The sequence below is a fragment of the Lissotriton helveticus genome, chromosome 2_1 (genome assembly GCF_964261635.1).
Source record: "Lissotriton helveticus chromosome 2_1, aLisHel1.1, whole genome shotgun sequence".
In the NCBI taxonomy this organism is placed as follows: Eukaryota; Metazoa; Chordata; class Amphibia; order Caudata; family Salamandridae; genus Lissotriton; species Lissotriton helveticus.
In genome coordinates this window covers 1,191,073,803-1,191,090,127 of record NC_136059.1, presented here as the reverse complement: position 1 = coordinate 1,191,090,127, position 16,325 = coordinate 1,191,073,803, and the positions used below count along the sequence as shown (strand labels likewise).

Genomic DNA, 16,325 nt, shown 5'->3' with positions numbered 1-16,325 from the left:
TACAGAATCGGTAAATTTACCGATCGGTAAATTTACCGATTCTGTAAAATTAAGGGCCCTACATACCATTTCTGAAATACCGGTCGGTAACGGCCGAAAATACCGATTTTCGGCCGTTACCGACCGACCTACATCGGGCCCTTAGTTACAACCTGAGCCTTTATTGGCTGCCTGTATGGAACATAACAGGGAATCCAATGACATTTTAAGAGGCCCTATGTTTGACCTTGAATATTGACCCTCCTTACCTAATGTGGCGGTTGTCTCATTTGTCAGCCTCTCCTTGCTTGTGTGAGTTGCATTGTTTATACCAATACATTTAAAATCACCAACCGGTCATGTAGGCCGTCTTGCATCCAAACAAGATGTATTACTGCAAGTTTCCAACGGAGCACTTGGACTCCTAGTCTATCAATACCTACAGGACTTTGAGGATTGTTTGCCTTAACTGATGTTGATATGCATCAAATCCGCTATGTCCATGAATACATTCTTCAAAGCATTAATCGCCTTACTTGTGGTACTTATGACACTGACTAAGATTTTTTTATTCTCAGCTAGGGAGTTTGTTGCAGTCTTATTGGAGGGAGGAGTCACTGGGTGTTCATGCCCCTGATCAGTTAATGCTGATGTGCACTCAACAGTAAGTAAACGAGTGAATCTATTGGGATGAATTACATTAACAAACGTGGGGATAGGATTCAGGCAAAATGATAGAAAGAGTGTTCGTTTTGTCAGAAAAAGTAAAAAATTATTTCAGGGCACTGCTAGGGGCCTGAGGGTTTTTAGTCCTTCTCTCAAACATTTTAGCTAGTCTTTGTTTCTCTTCTTACTGTAATTTACTAGTATTAAGGGCGTACTCTTGTTTTTTTGTGCATTTCGCATACTTGCCACCTCTTCAATTAGATTGTTAATTTTAAGGCGAGACATTTTGACTTTGCCAGTGTTTGCTTTGGAAGCATTTAGTGAAACATAAGATCAATAACAAACAACATTCTATTCCGAAAGTACTGGTTTGTTGGTATATGCCATGGAATTGCAATGTTTAGAGAACATCCTGTAAAAACATTTGAATGCTCTAAAACCATATAAAATAATATATAATTATAACAATATAGAAAAGACCTCAGAACGCACCATGACACCAAGTAATCAACGGACGTGTACTTTCTGAAAAATGCATAAAATAACATGAAATGATAAAAGTGTAATTTTTCTATTTTTAGATGCGTCAGTTTCCTTGCCCAGTGTCAAATGTCCTTGCGTCCCCATGGATGTGCTGTATTTACAATACAGTGCTACATGGCGCAAGGATTAACAGATGCGTCAGAAATTCTGATGCATCTGTTGGCCCAAAAGTCACGCATTGCTGGATTTGAGGCCTATACTTACTGTACTGTGTCACTCCTTACGCATGCAGTTGCGTCCTAAAAGTGGCGCAGTGGAATCTTGTAGATTTCACCGCGTCACTTTTACGAGGCCTACCTGCTTGGGAACGCCCACCCTGCCTACATTATACCTGATGCAGGTATAATGTGACAAAGGGCTACAACGTGACGCAGTCACGTTCTAAGTAGGCCGCATTGTTTGCGCCGCTGTTGTGTCAAAAAATAGTGAAACACTGGAGGCGCAAGGGGCTTGTAAATATACCCTGAGTGAGCCTCCCTGCTGACCATTAAGTCTCCATGACACGGACTACAGCCCACAAAAAAACACACACACATCCCTAACAGAAAAGGACATTCACCTTTAAAATTACCCCCCCCCCACCCCCAGGTGAATCTGGAACTCTGCTGCAGTTCTACTGTAAACAAAATCTGTAATAAAAACACATATCCTAGTAATATTTCTAGCATTAATTATTGTTACCGGTCTCATGTTGGCACTCAATCTAAAGCAGAAATACATATAAAGACTTGCTCAGTCTAGCAGACCTATTACAACAGACAGGTCATGGTGAGTTAGTAAAGCTCATGTGTGTGTTTTCTGTGTCAAAGTTTGAAAGCAACGTCCCTGTCGAGCCTTATCTCTTTGAATTCATTCCACCATCCTCGAAATTCCTACAAACATGAACAACTAATCTCACTTTATTTAGCAACACAACACCTGACACTATTATTTCAGAGGGAAGCCCTTTGGTTCAATCGCAAAAAAAGTATGTATCATTTGGCACCTTTCACGTTACAATGCAAACTGTTGGATGCATTAACTTCTGTGACGTAGATCTTTCACAGGTGCTTAAAACATCCCCATCTGTGTTCACATCAATGGGGCACTGCAAGGAATAGTACGGATTGCTATTGACACTGCCTGGGTGAGTTAAGCTTTAAATACATTCAAATGATCGAATGTGTAACTCATGGCAAAAGGGGTGAATTACAAATTAAAATTTGAGTTGAAACAACAAACAAAATGTCATGTTTCCAGTTTGTCCTTCCCTTTGACAGCTCTCAACAATAGGTCAATTTGAATCTCTATAATTGAAGAATAATACTTCTTTACGGTTCTTTTTTATAGCCTGATCAGCGAGAAAGACCCTGTTATATTCCGAGGTTCTGCCTGATCTACTGGTCTATGGAAATGTATTGACCACCAGTGAGCATGAAAGTCCTTTCCACACTATTGGCTAATTTCTAGTGCAAAATCCAGTCCTCTTCTTAGAAGCCAAAGGCAGGTCTGCATTCATCAACAGTTCGTCCTTCATTGGTACCCCTTCTAAAAACTGGGGGTTACTAAAACCTGAGTTACAACACTTGAAGCGCGTCCTGGATCACCTTTGATTTTCCACAGTAGGTTGAGAACTTTCCCAATTCTTACTATGGAATATTTCCTCATGGAGGTATGCTGCACCTTTCAGTTTGGAGCAACATATCCTGGTAGACAGTGGCAGCACCTTTTTCAGTTTCTCTACACACTGGCACAGATCCTTTCTTCTCCATCGCCACTTTCTCCTTCTCGTTCCTTTTCACTCAGCTTCGCTTTCTGCAGCATTTTTGGCCCCGTCAGGCCAATAATCAGTGCCCCAATCGGAGCTGTGAGCAGAATTCCTAGAAATGCCACTGTGAGGACATCCATTCCATACTCTTCAAGTTGCTTATTACCTGTAACCCTCGCCGTATCCAATGCAACAGAGCCGATCGCAGCCTGTGTGTGAAAAGAAGAATGACATATATTAAGACGTTGCACATAATACAGCAATCAAAAAAGAGAAAATAATTCTAAAAAAAAATTAATAAAAGAAATAAGGCAGGCCTTAGGTCATGTCGTAGGAAACATCCCATATCATTTAATTCCTATGCCTATAGACGGATAGTTTTTCTCAAGGGCTAAGCGCACATTGTCTTTTCTATCAAGTTCATGTGTCATGTACAATATTCCTCTGAATGCAGTTTATTGAGATTGAGATTTTAATGCATCAATGATATAACAGAAACACTACCCCCAAAAAACGATATAACATTCAGCAATGTAAAAATAACTAGTTAATTATTCAATACAGTTTATGCAATACAGTTGATTAAGGGGGCGTGGCTAGTCGGCCAAGATGGTGGACGCACTCTGAGAGGCTCCGTCCACAGACTCAGGAATCCGTCACTTTTCCTGCACCACTAGTGGCGATAGCACTATCTCCTGAACCCCGACTGACGCCCTGAGGCACCGTGACCGTATCGGTGTGCTCCTGATGTTTCTGGGCGCCCGAGGGACGGCGAACCGCCTCGGTGCAGCATTGCAGCACTGAGAGTGTGGCCTGGACCGAGACTCGGACCCGCAACTGGGAGCCGTGGCGGAGGCATAATAGGCGTGGAGCCGAGCACGGAGCGTGCTGGTAAAACCAACTGTGGAGCAAAAACAGGGGTTATGTCCACATTACCCTCCCATACCTGGACAAGGAGCATCAAAAGATGAAAAAGTAGAAAAAAATAGTATTGAGGGATAAATTCAGTTTATAATTTTAGAACATGAAAAGGTAAATTATCCTGTTCTATATAACTAAATATATAACCAATCACTTTACAAAATTCAGAGGACATATAAACAAGTACAAAAAGGGGGGGTGGCGCAAAACAAATATGTATAAAGAGAAAGCCAATTCACTATATACACACATAACAATGCATTATATACAAATCACAAATACAATCTATACATAACATATATATACAAAATGTGTACCCATAGATAGATCTCAACGGATGACCTATCACACTCTATATACACTCCTAAATTCGAGTGATATAACTCTATCATGGAGATCCCAATACACCTGAGATGTAACTTCTCTCAACGCTCTTTTTTGCATAAGGCGCCTGACTATACAAACAAAGATAAACTAAACAGGGACTCCTAATAACAAGGGTGTCGACGCTGTCGCGGTCGCGTTTCAGCCACTGGGATCTTTATGGCATCATCAGGACAAGGGTACTGAAGACAAAAACACGCGCTCATCCAAGAGGTGGTCACCCAGGGAACGGGGATGAATAAGATCCACTGGGCACCAGCGCCCATAGAGCACTTAACGGGACAAGCCGATGTCCCTCAAGCAGTTATCCGGCTTCAGAAAAGGGGATTAACAAATCCAACACCGAGTATGAGGCTACTGCACTCGCTCAAACAAAACGAACGACGGCCAACGTGAGTTAAAGGTCCATCGTCATAGGGAAACCGGAAAAGCACTTACGCGTCTCCCAACCAACTGTGGCCGGTATCGGCGCTCCATTACTGGTGAAGAGCGACGCAGGAGATAGATGAGCACCGCTGTGCGAACTGAACTGAACTCAGGGGACTCCACCCAGACCCTGGTGAGCTATCGTGGGGCCAGCGAGTGAGAGCGATTGGCTGAACTACGCACACAGGCCCCGTGGCTAATGCCGACGGTTTTAACGATTGCCGCGGCGGGTGGACCTGAAGCATCGTGACAGATGAACTGAGCGGCCCCGCTGGGCCCCTACAGGTGAGTTCCCTGGCCGTGAGCTGAGACGAGCAGTGGGTGAGGCAGACTGCTCCGGTACCTGAGGGAGTGCGGCGGCAGAGCAAGACTTGGCAGCAGCAGCTGCTGACTGAGCATGTGGCCGAGATTAGGAGGACTGGTACGTCTCCTTTCATGGACAGTGCGGGGCATGGAGCCTCTACTACTTTTTTGTTGGGAACACACCGGTCTGTATATGGCCCATGCCTGTGGCCCCAGTAGACGCGGACCGGCTACGGAGTGTAACCTGAGAAGCCCATGAGGGGCCCTGCGCCTTCGCTACTACCAGGTGGCAAGGAACGGGGGTCCTTCGGGATATAAGTGCGGCGCTTGCAAGTGATGATGCATATACTATAATGTAGGAATCTGGAACTTTTGCACAGCATATCCAATAATCCTGGTGAGGATGCGTGGGTTTCTTCTTCCCCACTCCGCACGTGTGGTGAACTAGCCAGTGGTGAAAGTGTGAAGCCAGGCGTAAACTCCAGCAGGTGAACACCTCTTGCTATCGTCAACACGCTACTTAGCTACTAGCCATTGGGCAGTGATGCATAACACGGAACACGCTTACATTGACGCCCAGAACCTTGCTATTTGAAGGCTGCGGTGCCCTGGGGCCGCTTGCAGAGGTGAGGCTAGAGCGCTGCAGACAGTGATAATCGCATAGGCCTAATAAACCCAACCGGGGGCCCCACTGTCAGACTGCTCAAATTATGGCCTGGGCATAGTGACTGATGCGTGATGGGTAAGCCTCGAGTGGGATCAACTGTCGCCTGCACGCAGCCGGCACCAGATACCATGGCGCCAACCCGGCCACCTGGAGACCTGGGGGCAGATGGACCCTTCACACTGGAGTTAAAGATCGATTCAGTGCTTCAAGCAGTAACCAACATGATTGAATCACTTGCGCAGACTGGAGCGTCATTAGGAAACCACATTGACAAAGTCACGTTTGACTTCACGCTCCTACATGCGGATCACAAAAATTGGACGGAAAAGTGACTGAGTTGGCGGCGGAAACAGCTATAATTGCTCTGAATACCAAGGAACTCACCACGGAGATGGGTGAACTGAGGGCACGGGTTCAATCCATGAAGCGCAAGATGGACGATGCCGAATGTCGCTCCAGCAGAAACAAAGTTAGAGTGGTGGGACTACCGAAAGGTGTGGAGGGCAGTGATGCCCTCACATACACGCAGGCCTGGCTGAAATCCTTGATGCCGGAGGACTCTCTCTCTTCGTACTTTGCAGTAGAGAGAGCACACAACATACCATCAGGCCGACGATACGGGCAACTAGACCGCGTCCTTTCCTTTTCCAACTCCTTAACTACAGGGATAGGGATGCAGTCCTCCGGGAAACCAGGAAAATGGAGACAGTTTAGGTAGACAACTCTCAGGTCCTGTTCTTTCCGGACTATGCCTTGGGGATACAAAGGCAACGTAATACATTTATAATGGTGAAGAGGCGTATGCGGGACATGAAGATAAAGTATTCCCTCATACTCCCGACTCGACTGCGGGTGGTTGCAGATGGGTCCACTCATTTTTTCAATGACCTCAGTGAAGCATGGGACTGGCTTGAGTCTGCAGGCCACCCCATTTCACTGAGACAGAGGGGAAATAATGCGGAACTGCGACCAAGAATCCGTAAAGGGTGCAGACGACATCAAGGAACCATCAAATCAACTGGCGGCTGCTCCCAACCCAGAGCAGGTACTGCAGGAACGGCAGGGCGTCCTGAGAGCAGTAGCATGCATGAGGGATCAACGTCCCAGCAAGGACACTGATGCCTCTTCGAAACACTCATCCAACGAGAGCGGCTCTTTAACGATGCGGCGGGTGCGAAGACTCGCAGCTGCTACCCGAAGTGACTCCGCAGACTGCTGATAACATGATGTGATGGACTGCCTGGACTCTAGACATCCTCGAGTATGTAATTGGGGCAACATGCGCAAGTGCAGGGGAGTGACCCACACACGATTCATCGGGCACCCTGGCCTATGTAGCTGTACATCGCGCTGACACGTGCCCGCTCATCTAAGCGTGCTGATTGCCAGTTGACTACTCCTTTGTGGGCATCGAGTCGAAGCGTGTGATCACACCCTTATATTATGAATCCATAATACTGTAACATCCACTGTGTGCCAAACTCTGCTACCCATCATCCCGCCCCTACTATGTTTTTTTAAACAGATTTTGTCAAAAACCAATATATCGCAGAGCACTGCAACCCAGCAACTTATGCATATAGAATGAACATTGAGTTGACTTTGATAATTTCAACGAAAATATAGGACAAATGAAGAGCAATACATTTGAAATATTTAACAAATAAAGAAAAACAACAAAGAACCAAACCCAAAACCCACCCCGTTGCACCCATACCTACCCATAAACAGTACCATATATAAACAATCTCATTTATCCAGACACATTGCACCTGTATCCGCCCCCCACTATGATTAACTCGGCCTATGTTGCCGTTAGTTGCCACATGGCATGGTTCTTAGTTTGGGCAGATACCTGTTGTCCCTCTTCTCTCTCTCAGTTTAGCCACACACGGCTTCCTGTTTTCACAACTCATCGACACGAAATGCACACGAATATCCGAGCACTGAAGATACACCATGCATTTGCCGTGGACATGTCAGGTGACAGTCCGTGGTACAACACGTTGCAATACGTGCACGCAGAGCCACACTGTCTCTGAAATATATGTTGCACACCAATATAATCACTTAGTACATCAGGGGGCTGCACACACCGTCCCATACAGTACGAAGTCTACGCTTATCTCAAGCAACATAAGCCCATGTGGCATTCCTGCAGGAAACTCACATTACCAAGCCAGCGATAGGGAGTCTGCAGCAGCGCTGGATGGGGCAGCTATTGGCAAAGGGCTACTCCTCTTTTGCTAGGGGGGCTTTGATCTGGGTCAGACCGGGAACGCAGTTTACGCCAGAGGTGACTGAAATTGACACACATGGTAGTTAAGTCCTCTCCAAAGGGCGCCTCAGTGGGAAGCCAGTGGTGCTGGGTTCCATCTTTACCCCAAACACTAGTCAGAAGGAGTTAAGGCAGACACTGACAGGTCAGCTCTCACACTGGAGTGATGATCCCTGGTTATTGGACGGGGGCTACAATGCAGTGCTGACACCACGCTAGATAGATCGTTTCCACCACTTCTGCAGACGGCAGTAACATCTAATGCTCGAGGGCTGGGGCAGTGGTTGCATCGTTGGGGACTGCTGGATGTCTAGAGAGCACTCAATCCGCTGACACACATGTATTCCAACTATTACCACCCGCATGACCTGCATGTTCGTATTGACTGTTTCATTGCAGATCGACAGATACTTACCACATGCGTGGGTGCGGATGACCTGTGTAAAACTCACTCAGATCATAACCCTCACATACTGCGCCTGCAGGGGGAGGAAGCGGGACTCACTACACGCGTATCGAGGTTGCAGCCTCTGGCACAGGAGGACCCATCATTCAGGGAAGCAATTGGCACAGTGATCACCAAGTATTTTGCAGAGAATACAGGCTTGGTGGCTGACTCGGGACTGCTGTGGGATGCGGGCAAAGCCACAATTCGAGGTCAATGTCTGGGTCTGAGTTTGTGCGCCCAAAAACAATTAGATAATGAAATAACGCACATTGAAAATGGATTGTCGGGGCTGGAAGCTGACTTAGCGCGAGGCATAGACACTCAACATGAGATAGAAACACAGAAGCAAAAACATGCAGAGGTATTAGAGAGACTGCGTTGTTTAAATTATGCGTCCCATGCAGCACGCACGCAACAGCAGACAGAGCAGGTAGGCTGCTTATGCGTATGATCAAACAGGAACAGACACAGGCACCCAAACTGTGTTTACAATCAGCAAATGGGCACATCCTCACTAAACAGCATGATATACATATGGAACTTACGGCGCACTACACTGCAGTGTACCGCTTGGCGCATACTGCAGAGCCCCCAGATATGGACGCCTTTCTTACACCACTGATCTTGCCACAAATTACTGACGAACAGCGTGATGAGCTGAACGAACCGTTAAGTCTGCTAGAAATCCAGGGGGGGATAGGCTCTCTGGCCACAGGCAAATCACAGGGACCTGACGTTTTCCCGATCGAATACTACAAAGCTTACCGACAGGATTTGGCGCCGCAGCTTCTCAAGCTGTTTCAAGAGGCGCGGGAGTCAGGCACCCTGCCTGACACTCTACGGGAATCTCTCCCGATATCGCTACAGAAGCAAAATAGAAATGCAGAGCTAATTAGCTCCTACCGGCCGCTTGCGCTCCTAAACACTGATTACAAAGTGTTGTCAAAAATTCTAGCTTGCAGACCGGCCCCACTGGTCCCGTCACTGGATTTGTACCCACGCGTAGCACGTCATTAAACCTACGCCACTTCTTTAGGGTGGCACACTATTCCAGGACGGCTTGGGAGTCCTCAGGATGACTAGTACAAGACCTGGAGAAGGTGTTCCACACCATGGAGTGGGGCTTTTTATTCGCCGCACTACGTAAATATTATCTGGGTGACGAGTTCCTGAGTCTGGTTTGATTACTTTATACCCAACCGGGGGGCAGGGTCAAGATGGGCCCATACCTGTCTGGCCGGATTGGTATTGAGCGGGGCTGCCCGCTGTCACCGCTTTTATTTGCGCTGGCCATCGAGCCCCTAGCCGCTTCGCTGCGCAAGACACAAGAGGAGTGGGGAATCCCATTAGGTGAATGCCTACACGGGTTGTCGCTATATGCAGACAACCTATTAATATATCTAAAATATGTTAGACTGTCCTGTGTCGTTGCGGAGCAAATTCTATTAGAGTTTTTGTCTGTTTCAGGACTGGGTGAACTGGGATAAGTCATCCCTGTACCCCTTTGTAGCCAGCATCCCGAACCCACGTCTGATTATTGATGGTAGACCAGTACATTGGCAACTGTCGACATTTCGGTATACACATCTACAGAAACCAGTCATACGACTATGCCAACGATTCAAGAATGGAGAAGAGAAATGGATATGTACATGGCCACAGAAAGGGTCACATACAAGGCGAGAGGTTGCCTGAAAAAATTCCATAAAGTATGGGGCAAATGGAGGGAATACTATGGACTTGATGTCATAGCAGACACAGAATAGACAGGCTCTGAGTGAAATATTAGACATGTAAGGGCACAACATAAACAAGGGACGATCAACAGAAAGTATAGAGGTAGACAACATCGTAACATGTGGGGTGGGGGGAGATTGCATAATGGTCGTCCTCGAAATATTCTTGGCCTAATGGGAAGGGTATTTGAAATGTGATATGGAAACTGGCGATCTTCTCGGTCATGCCACTTGTGTGATATCATGCGACTTTGTTTCAGTTAACTGTGTTAATGTTCAAATGTGATAAACTATACAAATATCCCCCCCCCCCACCCAAATAAAGTTGTGGTTGTTTGTTTGGTGTGAGGCTGTGCAATGAGGTAAAGTTCCTGGGCGGGTCATGTGCAGAGCTCCCTTCTATGCCATTTTTCCTCTGGAGCACTACAAAAGGGGAACAGGCTGAAGACTACTTTGCCGTGCATTGTTGAGCCTGATCAATTTTGAAGCAAATCCCTCTTGGATTTCATCCACAGTTCGTCCTTGCATGCCTAGAAACGTTGTGGGGTTCAAAATCGTACAACGTTATTGCTCAATTTAGCAGTATAGTTAGAGACTGTTCAAGGGCCTTATGGTATGAAACTGTACTGCAACTGTATTCTTTACATCAAGACAACAAAACGTCATGTCAGCTTCCTGATCCACCACATGTCTTGCTTGTGATGAATACATTGTGCTCTATGTATTGTATGCCAGATTTACAAATGATTTGAAAATCCATGTATAAGTTGAATCTGCAAAAAAGGCCTCTGCAATTCAGCTGGATTCTAAAAATCAGTGTTTTTAGAACTGTAAAGAGCACTTAAGATGGTAGATCCCCGGCACTTCAGGCTTAGGTTACGAAAAAGTGGTAGACCCGGGCATGTAAAAACGGCACAGTTCACCCACAAATGTGTGATTTTGGGCACTCACAATTTTCCCAGCGTGCCAGTCTGAGGGTCTCAAAAAAAGTGAAAACAATTTCCCTGTGACTAAAATAGAAAAATAACAATACGCCTGACTTGCTAATTCCGGTTTTCCATGTAGTGGAAAATGTACATGCGTAAACATAGCATGTAGGAATATTCCTGGAAATTACAACCAGACATGTTTGTGCACTGCCAAAAAATAGAAATATATTCCAAGTCTAGAAGGAAAATACACGAGCAGATGTGTGACTTTTTAGTGAATCAGGCCTCCATATTCTGTATCTTTGCTTTAATTGATCCGAACATCCCAAAGAAGCCTCAGCCAGTCAGTTTGGATTCCTGGTGGCAATTGACATTTGGTTACAAGCTCTGGGTTTTCAATAACATTACAATTTGTAAACGACCAGTCTGTCGGCTATCTGGCACATCACAAGCATCAACAGCAGAAAACAACTTCAGAGACAACTGCTAACAAATATTAGGAACACAAACCTCTACAAAGTAGATCATATTCTTGAATATCACATGATACAGGATTTAAAAGCAACTGATGAAATTGGTCTGGTCTCTTCTGGCATACTTTACCTGTACGGTGGCTTTTGGCATCCAGGCGAGCGAAATAAATATTTTCTCCTTGAGGTTAAAGCCAGCACAACACACCATGAAAAACGTTGCAAAAATTCTGATGGCCAATGCAATGCACAATGTGGCAACACAAAACCCTGCAATAAGATAAAAAATGAAGAAACAATGACTTACAAAAAGCTGAGAAAATAGGTTATTGAAACAAAATAGGGGGAGGATGCAGATCAAACAAAGGTATGAAGTTCCTTGCTTCCATAAATTTGAGCTGTGGAAAGCTTGCCATGACAACAGAGGTGGTCTTTACCGAGAGGCCTGGGTGTCAGGCCCACCAAATCATTGATGGGGCTTAAAACTCGGTCTGAAGAGCAAGTACATCAAGACAAGATGTTCAGCGTGGTCCATGGGATATTCTGACTCTCGCTCAATGGGTCCTGCATACGGGTCTGGAACCAGCACAGGACACCAAAGATACCCTCCACTGAACTTGGAAAGTGGGGAAGTACTGAAAAAATAGGTTGGGGCTACTTAGCATAGGCAAATAAGTTGCTAAGATCCTTGATACTAGTGGACTCTTAATTCCAATGGGGATGGTAACTGCAGTTATCACTAAATTCTGATATCTTGGGAAACACCACAGATTTACTAAACTTGCACATAGAGATTTATCCATGTTAAAATCAGGGGAAAAAGAATTACTGGTTGAATAGTGCACAAATTGTATGTTCACGTATCTGTCACTGGAAAGCAATGTTTAAGATAATAGAAGACCCTAAATTAAAAATTATTATGAATGCGCTTATAAACATTCAATCATACCTTACATGCAATGAAAAACAAAGTAAAAATGCAAATACTGGCCAAAGGTGCAGCTATAAATAATGCAGCAGGTGCAGTGGCACCAAGGCCAAGGGGACTGAAGGGAACAAAGCATGGTGCGAACACTCGGGGGCTCATTCTGTGTGGGGTTGAAGATGCAGAGTACAGCCGGTGGCAAGCCATGCTGGCCTTACAATCACAGATGTTCAGGTGGGGACGTTTTGGCAGGCTGCAGTCGTTGTGGGGTTGCAGGCTCACTGGTACAGCTTAAGTTAGGGTGGACAGGGTGACAGGTCCCCCAGAAGATGCCTCTTGCCAGGTCAACATGGGTCTCAGTCTGCGGGGTGCAGGGATACAGAACAGTGACAGGCCACCTCAAGTGGTGACTTTCGCAGAATCACACGTCACTTGATGACTTCACCCCTGCAAAGTACAGGGGAACACAACAGTGATGGCCCACCTCAAGAGTGCCCCTCACAGGTTCTTACAGTGACCTCGCATCCGTGCATCTATGGTTCACAATGTTGATGGGGTGTCTCTAGCAGAATCACATTCTGACTGCTCTGGTGTTAAGCTTTGACTTGGTCTGGATTGCAAAGCGCCATCTCTTGCCTCTCTCTGGCTTAGCAGTGCTATTGTCCCCACCTCCAAAAGCACATAGCACCACTTATGGTTATCTTGTTATACTAGACCAGGGGAAAGTCACAAGTTCACGCCAACCGCAATGGAGTGTTGGCTGTGTACAGGTAACAGGTTAGTTTCACTAAAAAGTTACCTTCTCGAAGTCCAGTGCGAACAGTCTAGTTTGTGGCGGATGTTCGTCCCTGTAGCACGAAGAGCAGGCCCGGCATCGCAGATGGTGGTTGCTGTTGCATAAAGATCCTGTTGGGCGTGGCATACGGTCAGTGCATGAGCTTCGTGATGGTGGTCACCACGAGCTGTCGTTGCTGTAGCACAAAATACGGATATCGCGTTACTGGTCGTCGCTGGCAGTCGCGGTAGTGCGAAGAGTTGGCTCCTGCGGACCTTAGTGATGGTGGTCATTGTGGACGGCAGAGATTTTGGCACGAACATGCACGTTTGTGGTCGCAAAGAGCCCCAAATTTCAGAATTTCTCCTTTGTTTTCAGAGGAGTGCACTATGATAACAGCCAACGACCCAGGACCTGGGGAGGCACCTACTGGGGATCAGGGACACACTCTAGCAGAGACCAGCAGAGCTCAGGCAGGTCTAGTTGCAGGTCCAGTGCAGCAGTTCAGCTAGGAAGTTGCAGGGAGGCCTGTGGAGATTGGTGTGTCCTTGTAGCTCAGTACAGGATGGTAGCCACCTGATTCTTGGAGTCACTCTGCCTGGGATGAAGGAAGCAGGTCCAGTCTTCATTCTCAGAAAGCAGGGCAGGCCTCAAGTAGCAGGGCAGTCCTCTGGCAACAAGGAAATCCTTCTTCTGTAGTATTCGAAGGTCCAGGAATGTACTGTAAAGTGTGTCTGAGGGTCCTATTATTATTTCTGATGACAGTTTGAAGTGGGATAAAACTTCTGGAGTTCCCCGGTTCTGCAATTTCCTTCCTCCATGCCCAGACTCCAAGGGCTCTGGGTTGACAAAGGGCTAGTGTGAGGTTCTGTGAGAGTGTGCTGAGATAGCTGCTTTGAAATATAAGTGTGGCAGTGAACATCTCCACCGCTCCTATCCTGGCAGGATGGCCCATCCTACCAGCACCTACTTCCTCTTTGTTACACTGTCTCGGAAGAATACACAAAGGCCAACTGCCAGTCACCCCTAGTTCCAGGCAAGGGCACCAAATGGTTAGGACAAGAAAATGCCAAGTTTCTAAAAAGAAGTATTTTCAGAATTGTGATTTAAAATCTGACTTTACCATTAAAGAGGTTTTTAAATTAGAATTCTTTAGAGGCCAAATATATTTCTACCTGTTTCTAAAAACAGTTATTACTTATTAAATGTGATAAGGTATTCCAATGTTACCCTATGAGAGAGATAGGTCTCACATTAGTGAAAATCAAATTTACTAGCTTTTCACTACCAGGACATGTGAAACTTAAAAGTACATGTCCAATTTTTAAATACAATGCGCCCTGTCCTATCAGCTGTTTAGGGCCTCCCTTGGGGATGACTTATCTGTATTAAAAATGGCAGTTTAGGCCTGGCAAAGGGGTTATTGTACCAGGCTGAATTGGCAGTGCACAATGATGTCATTTTAGATGTTCCAGTGATGTCATCAAAGGCATCGTAGAGCATGTCATGATTTATAGTTACTTTAGGGCACAAGTTATACTAACTACAGATAATTATAACTGGGGAATTTCAGTGTTTTTTATTTACTTTAAAATGCTGTCACTGAAATTGTCACCTCAAATGTAATGTAAGATAGAAATACACAATTTCTAACTATAACGTTACTTTAACCTTTGTTTTTTCAAGTGAATTTCCAAGATTTCTTTTTTTACCATAAAGTAATATTTTATTACCATAAGTAAAGCCAATCGCATGCTGATGTGGCCTCTGGGCCTGTGTCGAACCACTTGAAAACAGCCAACCCCTGCCATGCCCAGCCTTCTGGCATGCGCTACATGCAGATGGTCTTGCAGGTCCTGGCCGCTCAAGCAATGACAGTCATTGCAGGTAAAGAGTGAACGGATATTGCTCCGAGTTCGCTGAGGTAATTGTTTCTTCAGACCATCAGTAGGTGTGGCTCGTGTATTATTGAAATGTGTCATTTGTAGGGGTAAAATGGGTAAGAGGAAATCCTGTGAAGGAGGAATGGGTGATGGCCAAAAAAAGAAGGCGAAAAAGGGAAAAAGGAGAGGGTTAGGTTCCATTAACGATTCCGAGGGGGGTGTCATGGGTAGGATTGATATCCTATTATCTGCGAGGGCCTATTGGTTCCACCCGCCCACACCCCTGACACGACATCCAGGGTTAGTGCACAACAGGCCCAGAGTAGCAAACTTTGTAAAGGGCGCATACTGGATATGTTTAAAAAGCCAATTAGTAGAATCTCTTCTCCTGAACTACCGAGTGAATCTGAGGCAAGAGAAGTAGTAGAGTGTCCTCTCCAGTCCCAAACAGATTCCCAAGAAGCCCTGGACACCTTTCCCTGTAGTAATAGATTCTTTACCTTATCAGACTATCCAGACCCGCCAGAAATCCCCCCTCATAACAGGCCTCAGGTACATAACACGGGCACGGATAGCACAGAGAGTAGTTTACAAAGCAATAGTAGGGGCTAAGACAAGGCTGGCGAAGTGAGTGAGAGCAGCTACTGATACTAGCGCCATGCAACCTAGTAGGCCTATAGATGACTCTTTCCAAAGATCAGTGTCCAGTCAACTAATTGCCCTAATGAAGGAAATTAGAGTTTTCAATGTGTCTGTCGGTAACCTTAGCGACTCACTAAGTAAGGTGCATCTAGATGTGGAGCTGGTCAAATCCTCATTGGCATCATACCCTAGTCAAAGGTGCTAATAACTGCCAAATGCAACTTAGCAAAGCACAGGCAACACAAAGCTCAAGGGCTAGTGGTCCACACAAGGCACTAACTATAAATAGCACTAGCAGGAGCCAATCGCAATCTGTTAGGGAACGTAATTTTACTCCCATCCCAAGGCCCCCATTGTCTTCCGTCTCGACCCTCGCTCCCTCCACAATCCTCGATCCCAATATAAGTGGGGGGCAGAAAGTAGCAGGTAAAGCAGATAGTATGCCAGGCTCACAAAACACTGTGTACATGATTAATGTTCCTAAGAATTCTGGCGATTCGTCTAGAGAAAATGAGGGTTCCCTCTTGAATAAGTGCACCCAGTAGATTTGCCCGGTAGGGGTTGTCGGTCCTTAAGAAAGGACGACATTATCACAGCTAAGAG

At 45.8% G+C, this 16,325-nt stretch overlaps 1 protein-coding gene across 1 annotated transcript in view; it reads right to left on the bottom strand.

Moving 5' to 3' along the window:
• Positions 1-1,843: 1,843 nt before the first annotated feature.
• The window catches only part of LOC144818546 (sodium/hydrogen exchanger 9B2-like), a 416,602-nt gene continuing 402,120 nt past the window's right edge, over positions 1,844-16,325 (bottom strand). Inside the window, exons 11-12 of the mRNA XM_078676068.1 lie at positions 11,631-11,767; positions 1,844-3,144 (exon numbers count right to left, since the gene is read on the bottom strand). Of these exons, the coding sequence (XP_078532194.1) occupies positions 2,908-3,144; positions 11,631-11,767 (374 nt within the window). The 3' untranslated portion in view covers positions 1,844-2,907. The remainder of the gene's footprint in view (positions 3,145-11,630; positions 11,768-16,325) is intronic.